Source organism: Nestor notabilis, unplaced genomic scaffold (genome assembly GCF_000696875.1).
Source record: "Nestor notabilis isolate BGI_N333 unplaced genomic scaffold, ASM69687v1 scaffold30972, whole genome shotgun sequence".
Taxonomy (NCBI): domain Eukaryota; kingdom Metazoa; phylum Chordata; class Aves; order Psittaciformes; family Psittacidae; genus Nestor; species Nestor notabilis.
In genome coordinates this window covers 292-12,027 of record NW_009920187.1, presented here as the reverse complement: position 1 = coordinate 12,027, position 11,736 = coordinate 292, and the positions used below count along the sequence as shown (strand labels likewise).

Genomic DNA, 11,736 nt, shown 5'->3' with positions numbered 1-11,736 from the left:
TTCCCTTACGTACAGAGAGCAGTATGTGCGTAGCTATCTCTCCATTTCCTGGGTGAAGTTGGATTCCCCTTTTCTTGATCTAAATGGACAAATGCGGGTTGTCTTGTTTGTTTTGTACGAGGTCGGAGATGGGTTAAGTACCCCTAGCTGTTCAAAACTAGGCTTTTCTTCCCCTTCATCAAAAGGAATGATGAAAAATTGGATCTCCAGTGGACTTTGGAGGGTCACCAGCTGGGCGTGGTATCTGTGGATATCAGCCACACAGGCTCCATTGCAGCATCCAGCTCCCTGGATGCCCACATTCGCCTTTGGGATTTAGAAACTGGAAAACAAATCAAGTCAATCGATGCTGGTCCTGGTAAGAAATCAGTGTTAAGCTGTCTCTGCACAGGGAGTGTACTTACTCTAGGTAGTAAATACCGTACAGTGTGTAATTAGGGTACAGGAAGTGACAAGGTTTGGGTTTTTTTTTTAATCTTTGCTTGCAGAAATCTTAGTCATTTTATGAACTGAACATAAAGTGGTATCAGCCAATTTTACATTCATTTTTCACACTATTTAGGCTTTCTCAGGTACATTAGGTAAGCTTTTTGCTAAATGAATAAAGCAGAATGGCAACCAGCTTGTTCTTACTGATGTATTGATAAAAGGATATTTAAAAAAATAATTCAAATGCTTATTCAAACTGATGTACTAAGACAGTCTGAGCTGTCTTCGTCAGCACTGCACCGAATTTGAGCCGTGTGTGTGATGCTTTTTTATGCAGTACATCCAATCCTGAGTGAGCAAGTCAAAACACACTAAAGCTGAAGTCTGGGTCAGTGTTATGTGCTCCAAGCCAGAATTCAGGTCCTAATATCTTATTTTAAATATTTCATATTCTTCCAGTCCCTACTTTAAGAATTACCTTGCAGTGTTTTAAGTAATTAAATTTATAGAACACCCCCCGCCCCGTGAATTACATTGTGCCAGATAAATACACTGTACTGCTGTAAAAGTGTATGGTTGGTCTATATTACATTTGTATAGCTGTGTTTCTCCTGCATCTTCTGGGCTTTGCTAGATACTAGTGTGTCTTTCTTTTACTGGTTTAACATCTTTTGGTACCAGGAGAGAAGTAAGAATTTAGACTTAACTCACACTGTCTTAAATTCTAAATTTATTGTTACAGGGAGGGTCTAATAAGCTCAGGGTTTTACTAGAAAATGTCATCTTTCACTGAACAGAAATAAATGGCTCAAGCTGTTTTCCATTAATTACACAGAAGGAAGTTAACTTTCATGAGCTGGTACTCTCTTCTTAAAGAGTATGTAGTAGAGTTTAGAGTATTAAGAGTAGTTAGGGGGTTAAATGTCTAAACACATGCATACAGAACTGGCATTGGTGAATAAGACCTACAAACAGGAGTCGGCTAATTGATTATTTCTTTTTAATGCAGTTGATGCATGGTCCCTGGCTTTTTCACCTGATTCCCAGTACCTTGCGACAGGAAGTCATGTGGGGAAAGTAAATATTTTTGGTGTGGAAACCGGAAAGAAAGAATATTCTCTGGACACCAGGGGGAAGTTCATCCTTAGCATTGCATATGTAAGAAGCACAATTGATAACTTCTTAGTGAAATTCACTATTGCTGTAGCATGTTGTAAATCAGGTATTTTTGTTTTGTCAGTTTAGCTCTTCATAATACTAAATAATAGCCATACTTTAGTAGTTCCAAAGGTAAACTATGTGATGTTTTCCTCCTGCATACATGGAAAATATACTTCGATCTGGCTTAAACACATATTGTGAATAAATCACCTGAATTTGTGAGAAGTTGCCAAGAGAATGTCAGGGAGGTATACAGGATAAATGCATACAGTTGTTAAATGCATACTGCTTGTGTTTTATTACAGAGTCCAGATGGAAAATACTTAGCCAGTGGAGCAATAGATGGCATTATCAATATATTTGATATTGCAACTGGAAAACTTCTGCATACGCTAGAAGGTGAGGTGTATTTGCAATACCCAAGTTCTGGCTGTATTCCTTAATAAAATGAGAGGATACAACCCAAGTTAGAATAAGGTAAACCAGCCATGGCATAAGTGGGTTGATGTTTCTGTCCATTAGACAGTATGTAGTTATTTAATGTGCTGTAACTTAAACCACTTAAAATGTGAGAGGCAAACTGTAAACTCAGGCTTGCATCGTATGTGTCTATCTCAAATGACATAGTAATGCTTAACTAAATTCTTAAACTGCAGTTCCTTCTTGTATTGGAGTGCAGTACAAGGGGATGAAGCTAGCCCAAATGTGTGCTGCCATCCATGACAGTTTTCTTTCTGTTATGGTATAAATTTTATAGCACTTTATCCCTGTTTTAAAAAATAACCGAACGTTTTATGTTGTAGAAGATGTGCATTTTTCCAACAGATAAATGTGCTTTTAATGTTCATCCAGTCTCTGTTCAGCTATGTAGTTAATTAAAAACCCTAACCACTCAAGAAATATGAAATTATACAACATGATTTCTAATAAAGATTTGCAGCTGAAGAAATAAGATACTCTTGTGTTGCAGTGGATGTGCCTTAACATTCAGAGTTCAGAACTACTCTCAGTTTCCACTTTATATTGTGCTGAGAAGCCTGGAGAGGCATGGAAAGAAAGACTTTTCAGAGGGTGCTTTAACAGGAAATGCTGGTCTGTTGTAGCTTCTTACCTGTCATTAGTAAGAGGAATAGCTACATTCTAAGCCATGTATAACTCTGAATTTCAGGTCATGCGATGCCTATTCGTTCACTGACATTTTCTCCTGATTCTCAGTTACTTGTAACTGCTTCAGATGATGGCTATATCAAAATCTACGATGTGTAAGTTGTTCTTTTGCAAAACATGAACAGGAAACTTAGTTTGCAAAACTAACAGGAAAATGGTCAGAGAGGCTGATACCATAATAAAAAAATACATCAAACCCTCTGCACTGTAAGTCACTTCAGCTTTTGGTGACTTCTGTATATAATCAATAATCTTAAATAACAAAAGATTGCACCCTTGGATAGTTTTGAAAAAAAGTGCAAAGGTGGATGACAGTCCTAACTTGAAAACAAGTTACTTTCCTCATATTTGCCCTGTAGGCAATAGGATTTTCTGTATCTGTCCTGTGTGTTTGTTCACTCGCCTTGAACATGTGTTCTGTACCCAGGAAATTATGTTTTATGATCTATTCCTTTTCTGGGGAGGAAAAGGCACTGCTTCAGTGATCTTCACTCCCCTGAACTCCCCTAAACCTGCATTCCTTTGCCGCCTTCATGGTGAAACTGTTTTGTCTCCCAGTGTATCTTCTTGATGACTTCTTTTTATGTTAACCATTTGAACTGGGAAAACTGGAATTTGTTATAACACCAGTTCCGCCTGGATGAACAGATGTCCAGAAATCACCTTCCATGACCTTGTATTGAACCATTCCTGAGTGCACTAGCTACAGTATACTCTGGTTTCTTTTTTCACTGAAATTCACAAACCAAATACTAAAATGTGTTCTTTCCACAGGCAACATGCAAACTTGGCTGGCACATTAAGTGGTCATGGATCCTGGGTATTAAATGTAGCATTTTGTCCTGATGACACCCATTTTGTTTCCAGGTATTGAGGATTTTTAACTTGATTATGTTTACTGAAAGAAAAAAAGTAATTTTGTATTTATAAAGGGGGATGGATCACAAAAAGTAAATGTGTACAGATTGCAGTGGAACTTAAAATGGAGTAACAGACATTACAATGAAAGACTCAAGAGCCAATCTGTGATGTGATACCAGTTTTAAGTGAATAGTATTTTACAGCATAAGTCATCCCACTGCATTGTAGTTCCCTACAAGTGAAGAACGTCTAAACCTAAGAGAAGGGCAGTTTGATTCTAAATAGCTGAAAAATTGTAGTTGAATGAAAAAGTACAAGCTAATGTAGTGGTACATTCACCTAGTTGAACTTTAGTGTTGATTCTTAAAACAGCTAAGGCAGTTGGGGGACCAAATGCTTGCAACAGGAAAGAACTTGCTTCAGAGAATTTTCTGGCTAAAATGGGAGTCTTCATTTTCATGTTGCAGATACTGAAAGAGTGAATGTATCTTAAAGGTAACTGGAGCCTGGTGAAAGATGCTACTTTGTCCCTGTATTTCATGGGTGTAAGAGGGTTTCTTATGTCTATCATATAAGATCTTTTAAGCTTTGCACTAAACTGTACTTAATCTGCTAATTCAAACATTCATCAATACTACTTTTCCTTCAGTTCATCTGATAAAAGCGTAAAAGTTTGGGATGCTGGAACAAGAACCTGTGTTCATACATTCTTTGACCACCAAGATCAGGTATGTCTACTCTTCGTTGAAGTCACCATGTTCCTATTTGTGCTTCAGCTTGACGCTATAGCTTCGGGGTTGGCTATCAGCTTGCTGTAACGAAATCCTAAAAGTTGTTAATGATTATTTGGCACTTAATATTGAACTAATACTCCAAGTGTGTAGGTTGAGCTCTTCCAAGTAGTTAATTACATTTTTCAGGTCCAAATAAGGGCAATCCTTTGTGGCCAGGAAGGATTCTTACCAGACTTTTGCTTATGGTCTTATTTTTATCACTTACACAGCATGTGCACGTGGAAGGGGGAAGAATACTTATTTAAAAGGATGGAATTATTAAAAAAGATGCTTGAAAGCACCCTTGAGAGCTGGGACTTTTTTCCTCTTCAGGTGACTGTAATACCTTGGTTTTTTGCTCAGTCATAACTACCCATGAGGGAAGTTTGGTATCTACCGACTTGCTCTCTTCCTAAACATTAGAACAACATTGGTTTTTAATGGATCATAGAGAAAGACTTAAACAAGGAAATTCTTTCAAATTTTATTTGGGGTCTTTTCTTCCATAGTATTTTTTTGTTGGGAACCTTCTTTTCAGTTATCTACAGCTATTGGGGCTTTAGTATTTAAGTACCAAGCAGAACTGGATCTCCAGTCTTGCTTTAGCTGTTGTCTATAACCTGGTAAGTTTGTGGAAGGCAAAGATGTTACCAGCTCTTGGGAAGGCTGGTTTTAGGTATTAATGCAGAATGGCATACAAGATGCCCAAAACATGCTGTTCTCAACATCCCCACTCCAGTGCCATGTTAACAGGAGTTTGTGTAACTGGTTTAAATCAAGTCAGAAGTATGACCTGAATTTTTCTATTTTGCTCTGGTAAGTAAATGACTCTCTGAAGTAGCCCAGGGAGAAATTGGGTCACTCTTCAGTCTATCACGATGCGTCAGTCTGCATGAAAACTGCTTCCTCTCTTACTTTCCTCAAAGTCCTGTAAAATGCTCTTTTTCAGAGAGGAAGATGGGATGGGCAAGAGTGAAAACATTAGGTGTGATTTCTGCCAAGTTTTTAAAGTACCTTTAGCTTGTGTAATCCACTCTCAGGAGTGGAATGTCAGAACTTGTCAGGCTACTAGATGGCAGTATCCTCTGGTTCATCATCCCCATCTGCTGTGAAAGCAGAAGCCATAATTGGACCAGCTCTAATAAGGTGATCTTAAATAATGGTCCCATGTTCTGCTTGTTGTGGTCAGTAAATACAGCTGCTATGAAGACATTTTTTCTTAATCTCCTGTTGATAACCTGGTCTATGTCCTATTTACAGGTTTGGGGAGTGAAATACAATGGAAGCGGGTCCAAAATTGTGTCTGTTGGAGATGACCAAGAAATTCATATTTATGACTGTCCTGTTTAAATGTCTTGACTCATTCCCTCTGGTTAACTCTTGTGGCAGTTTGGAATACTATCCTTCTGTGTCATTTTTTTTTTAGTATGATAAAAGCATTGTGATAATGGTGATGTGCAGAATCTCAGCTCTGTTTATATGTAATTTTGATTGTGTTTGGCATGAGAGAAAGCTTTACTTTTTTAATAATAAAAGCTACAGCTGCAAGTAACTTGGAAAAATTTATTTTTTGAAATACGGAGTCATGGGTGAAGTTACTGCTTGGTTAATCATCCCTGCCTTGAGACATAAATAGACTAGGGCTGGAAAGTGGTTATCGAGGCTCACAGCAGCTTATTTTAGCAGTGGCTGTGTGCATGGGGGATGAGAGCCTGCACTCAATAGGGTCACTTAAGCTCAGCACCTGTTCCAGCAGTCAGATGATGACACATAGCTCATGCATCATGGTTTAATTTCACTAAGAAGGGCTGTTGTCTCCAACTTGCCTAAAAACTAGATAAAAGCAAAAGCAAGCTTCCATGTGCTCATTCTACAATGGTGTCTTACTACATTATCAAACAGCAGCTGTGTACTAATCCTGGCTGGGCTGGAATTAATGTGGTTTCAGTTTATTCATCCTAGTGAAGGCTCAAGTACATAATACGTAGCAGTGAGTAAAAACACTTTCTAGGAAAGGCTGAAATAGAGAGCTTAGCTTGTGAAAGATCAAACTTTTATTTGGAAGTATTTGCCTGTATGTGAATTAGAAGTATGGGTACACGCTATACACAGGGTGATACTTTATGACCCCAGGTTACATACAGCTAAGCAGCTGAAGGAATGCTACCCTGACACAACAAAAGAACACAGGGAAGAGACGCAAAATGGTTCTGAAACACAAAATGAGACAAGTACTAGAGTTGAATATGGAGAACAACCTGGACTAGGTTAATAAACTTAGTGAAGACTATTCGAGTGGCTCAGAAAAGTACCAGACAAGCATAATAAAATGTGAAGAGTTCTATTTATTAGAAGTTATTTCTGCTATGTTTTATTCTATGAAATTAATTTTCCAGTATGAAAGTATTTACATGAGACACTCCACTTAGCCTCTATCAGTATTGCCCAAGTCTTATATAAATAGCATAGGTGAAATAAAGTGAGAACCTTCACAGCAAAAGAAAATGTATACCGACTCAGTTGGTTCTCAGCTGTGTGACATTTTGCATTATATAAAGACTACAAGAACACAATATAAATTAGTTACAAAAAGGTGATACTGACAGCGCAGCAACTCAATTTGCTGAACACAAAAACCACAAGCAGTGGCTATTACAGCCATGCAGTTTTCATTGTGAAAATTTACATTTTAGATGACATCCACTTCACCTTGCTTTAAGATGTCTGACATTGTACTCCTGTTCTTGGACCCTCCTCATCTTCTTCATATGCCTCTCCCCCACTGTTACGGTAGGTTTGCTCACTTGGATCAAAATCTTCAAGGTCTACCTGATCCATCTCATCCGTAATCATAACATCTTCTCGTGGAGGAAGCAGGGCCTCCAGCAGACTCAGTTTCTCCCTTGGGAGCCAGTAGTGCTCTGGGAACTGGACCTACAATTTCATACAGGTTTTTTTAATGAATAGTTAGTTCCTCCTGATGCCAACACAGCCACCTTTGCTACAGAAAAGCAGTCAACTCACCAGAAATTGTATAATTAAGCTGCCTTTGTCCATTGGAGATTTGTAGACAGGCATTCCTTCATTGTAGATACACTTCAGGTCACCATGTTTTATCACTTCACCTACGCAGAGGTAAGAACTTTAAGTAAGCTTATGTGATGAACACTTCCTTCATAACCCTGAAAAGCAGGGTGATACACAAGCACTGTTCCCACTGCATCTGAGGAAGACAAACTCACAGAAAAGGCTGCAGACTGAGGAGCCCTACAACCAGACTATACAGGCCATTTCCCCTACTGGAAGAGACTCAGCTTCTCTTAGCACAGCCTTCATGCTGAATCAACAGATAATCTAGTAGATTTTAAGTTTCCAGCCTCTTGAATATTTTCCTGGCTTTCCACCGAGGCTGCAGTTTATTGAGAAGCCTTTGACAGCTTTAGCTACTACAACTCTGCATGTTATGTTTTAGAATGAGTGACAAGAATGACAAACCACCAGCTAAATTCAATGATTGCAAGTATAGTCTGAATCCATTTCATCAACTGGTTAAAACACCCAAAACCAAAGTGTACCACAAACACCCCAGAAAACCCCAGTCCAGGCACAGTGACACAGGCAAGCAGTTCATATAGCATCAGAACTCTTTTAAGACCTACCTGGCCTAGATGATATAACAAGAACTCTGTTATCCAGAGTTTCAATGGTCTTTCTGAAACCACATAAAGCCTCTGAGAGCTGAATTCTCATTTTTGTGATTAAGTCATGCCCTCGCCTCTGAAAGACACTATGATCCTTTTGATCAAGCACAATTATAACATCGCCAGGCTCCAGATCAGGCTCCTGGTCACCTTCTCCATGAAATACTATCTTCTGACCATCTTTCATGCCTGGAGAAAAAACAAAGCCATTTATTCTCTGCAGCACTATAGACCATGATTAGAGACACAGAACAGACAGACAGTCCTTACCTTTATCAACATGAACTTCTATGATCTTTTTTTCTCTTACAACCTTACAGCCATTGCAGTTGTCACACCTGTCCTTTGGATTTATTCTTTCACCTTGGCCTTTGCATTCTGGACACACAGTTTGGATTTGTTGTACCATGCCAGGTCCAATCTGCTGAACTATAACTTGCATTCCTCTTCCTTTACACACAGGGCACTTCTCCACTGCCCCTCTCTTTCCGCCATAACCTTTGACAAAAAGGTTAAATCTGAACTTAGTCTCAAAAAATAAGATGTCACTCTACTGTAGTCAGGCTGGAACTCATTGACTTCAAGAGCACCTTTTGAGCAACTAAAGAGTCATTCACTAATGCATTTCCAATGAAACAGCAATTTAGTTTCCATCACAAAACATGCCCCACCAGTTGGAAGTCTTACAAAAAAAGAAAGTCTTCTATGCACAGCTTGTTTGATGAACCTCTGCCCCACCTCCCAATACAGCCTCCCAACTTCAATACCTACATTCCATTAATACTTTCAAAAGAATCTGCTTGCTAAACATTTAATAGAGTGCTAAGATACAGACCTCATTAAAATTTACCTCAAACAAGGCCAGTCATTATGGATACTTAATAGTGGTAAAAATAGTTGCATAATACAAGCTAGACTGCTACCCACAGCAAATAAAAAATATTAACAAACAGCCATTTAATAAAGTTCCAGATTAAGACACTTATAATTCAGGTACCCTTAACTAGAATTCACAGCAAGTCTAATTCTGCCATTAGAATTGTAACTTTATATCACTATGTTTAAGAAAGTCTTATTCTTGGGTAAGCATAAATGAGAACATAAATGGAGACTTTTGGAGGGAGTGAAGGAGAGAGAAAAGCAGAACAGCCACACTTCATTCCTAGCCCCACCCCCAATATTCTTTAAAAGACAAAAGAACTAAAAAGCTTGTAATAAGAGGGGTGTGAAGCCACTACTTGTTTTTACCTTCACACTTTCCACAAATAACATTCTTCTGCAGTGCCAGTTTCCTTGTAATACCATTATATAAGTCTTCAAGAGATACACCTAACTGGTGTACAACATTCTTGCCTTTAGAGGAAAAAGAGAGATTAATTCTAGTTCAGCTGTTGTAAGGACAAATGTTTATTTAAAGGCTTCTACACTTGTCCACACATGCACAGTCTCATAGAAGAAATGAGAAGTTCATTACAAACTTTGAACACAGCTCAGCCCCCTTAAAAGCACGTGCAGTTTCATCAGCTTCCACTGTGCTGCACCCTCTTAATGTCAGAACAAGTTTAGCTGTAATTAAGCAAAGCATCATTAAAGCCACCCTATCCCTGCTCCTACCCCTAATTTTACAGGCTTAACTGAAACAGCAAGGTGCAAGGACACTACCAGCTTCACATCAATTCAGAAGTTGCTGTTTTGCCTACCTATAAGTTTCCATGCCACTTCATAGCATAATTTCAAACATTTTACAGCAAGTTACTACTTGCTCCTTCAACAGGCACTGGACATGGAAACCGACAAAAATCAGTGGTTTTGGCAGCATTAGACTGCGTTTCACATAATTTTTCCCAAATAATTTCATGAGATTTAACATTACTTAAGTTGATGGTGTCCTTTGAAGCAAGTTGCCCAAAGCATACGAGCATATGAGCCACAGATCTGGGAAAAAAAAAGTAACTTAAAACCAGGTCTAATTCTTCTGCTCTAAACTTACCAATGCTTCCCCCTCCCCTCAAGATTACCCACACCCACTTTAACAAAAAATAAATGGAAGGCATCAGGAAGATTGCTATGGCTTCATCATGTTATCTGCTTTATTAGAATCTTAATGCTAGAGTAGCTTAAAGTAATCTATTGTTGCAACGACTAATAACCACATTATGTGCACCACAGCACAGGTGTTTTATGCTTAAGTGCATGGTTAGAGTTTCTAGAACTTGTTTAGAACTGTGTACCTCTTCTCTCTCTATTCATTCGGCCTCCACCACCAAAGAACATGTCAAAGATGTCCATGGGTGAAGAGAAGCTGCCGCCACTCAGGCCTCCTTCTTTAATAGCCTGCTCCCCACCCTGGTCATAGAGGTCCCTTTTCTTTGGGTCCGACAGAACTTCATATGCCTGGGATATAAGTTTAAACTAAAAAGAAAAAAGAAGCTCTGAACAACTATGACCAAGAGGAAAAGTCACCCTCTCATATGCAACCCCATCTTCAGACTGAGCCACTGAAGCACCCTCTTGTAGCATTTTTTTCATAAGGTAAACTCCCTACACAAATGCGTAGCAGACTATAATAGTACACTTTTGTCCAGGAAAACCACCCCTTTTCTCCCTCTCCCCCCCTCCTCCCATGTTACACGTGGGGTTAATTCAGAGTCACCTTCAATCTACAAGCATATGCAAACTACAGGGTGATGACTGTGGTAGTTGCAATCACTATACGCCTCTAACAAATCCCACTTAGAAAGGTCCATGATACTATCCCCAAAGTCTTAGGGTTCCCCAAATGCCCACAGCCACCACAGCATTAGTCATTCTAGAGGTACAGAGGGGTCCTTCACGCCTGCTGAGCTGCTACATCCAACTAGAACTAAGCAGAGATTTAAGTGACCAGATACTGGTGTTGCTTACTCATCATAAGTAGGACACAGATACAAATCATCCACTTTGAGGAAAAAAAAAATTTCTTAAATCGCTATCAACCATTTCCTAAAGTAACTAAAATTATTTTTAAGCACAATTTGCCATCATTTAAATGTATACTTCCATTTTGAACACGATTTACCCATGACCAGGTAAAGAGGTGCAAATAACCAGGCCAGAGACAGAAAAGGTCACCTTTGACTATGTTACTATTTAACAGCCTGGAATTTTTGTAGATTACTGTACTAGATACACAAATACGGAGTTTCAATTCCTATGTTAAGATATTACCAGACCAACTTTTAGATAAATACTCCTATTATTCAATTTTTCCATCATTCTCTGGTTGTGGTGCTCATTTACCCTCCCAGGAAACATGCAAAGTTGAGTGGGTCTCTGCTAATAATGCATGAATTTGCATTGTTATGCACAGTCCACCCATGTGGAGCCCGGTGATTTTCTCAGATAGTTACCTTGTACATCTGCATTATCATTTTTCTCTGAAGGAAACTCATGTTGTTCAGGAACACAAATCCATCCAGCACAACCCCAGCACACACAGTAGTGCTGGCAGCTGGATCCACCACTGGCCTTTGCAACACCTTACAGCACAGCGGCCATCAGCACACCAGAAATCTGTTCAGCTTTGCCTGTTCTAAGCAGCATCTCTGTAAGAATGAACTCCTGTTGGCAACTACGAAAAGTGGTAGGAACTGCACCTAGAAAGG

General features: G+C 39.0%; 2 protein-coding genes across 2 annotated transcripts in view; one reads left to right on the top strand and one right to left on the bottom strand.

Annotated features, from left to right (window-relative positions):
- The window catches only part of WDR61 (WD repeat domain 61), a 7,261-nt gene extending 1,322 nt beyond the window's left edge, over window positions 1–5,939 (top strand). The window contains exons 4-10 of the mRNA XM_010010567.1: window positions 186–358; window positions 1,439–1,587; window positions 1,896–1,989; window positions 2,759–2,852; window positions 3,532–3,624; window positions 4,268–4,346; window positions 5,652–5,939. Coding sequence (XP_010008869.1) covers window positions 186–358; window positions 1,439–1,587; window positions 1,896–1,989; window positions 2,759–2,852; window positions 3,532–3,624; window positions 4,268–4,346; window positions 5,652–5,741 — 772 coding nt within the window. The 3' untranslated portion in view covers window positions 5,742–5,939. The remainder of the gene's footprint in view (window positions 1–185; window positions 359–1,438; window positions 1,588–1,895; window positions 1,990–2,758; window positions 2,853–3,531; window positions 3,625–4,267; window positions 4,347–5,651) is intronic.
- Window positions 5,940–6,718: 779 nt separating this feature from the next.
- On the bottom strand, window positions 6,719–11,496 carry DNAJA4 (DnaJ (Hsp40) homolog, subfamily A, member 4). The gene is made up of 7 exons (XM_010010568.1): window positions 11,482–11,496; window positions 10,324–10,504; window positions 9,341–9,445; window positions 8,363–8,590; window positions 8,051–8,281; window positions 7,416–7,516; window positions 6,719–7,325 (listed from the first exon to the last, which is right to left on the bottom strand). The coding sequence occupies exons 1-7, from the start codon at window positions 11,494–11,496 to the stop codon at window positions 7,107–7,109; spliced, it is 1,080 nt and encodes a 359-aa protein (XP_010008870.1). The 3' UTR covers window positions 6,719–7,106.
- Between the last annotated feature and the right edge of the window lie 240 nt (window positions 11,497–11,736).

What these genes read in the sequence shown, in the direction of transcription:
- DNAJA4 (XM_010010568.1), bottom strand. An exon ending in AATGAATAGAGAGAGAAGAG is followed by an intron (nt 9,446 to 10,323) that starts GTACACAGTTCT and finishes TTTCCTCTAAAG; the next exon opens with GCAAGAATGTTGTACACCAG. An exon ending in AGAAGTTCATGTTGATAAAG is followed by an intron (nt 8,282 to 8,362) that starts GTAAGGACTGTC and finishes TTTTTTCTCCAG; the next exon opens with GCATGAAAGATGGTCAGAAG.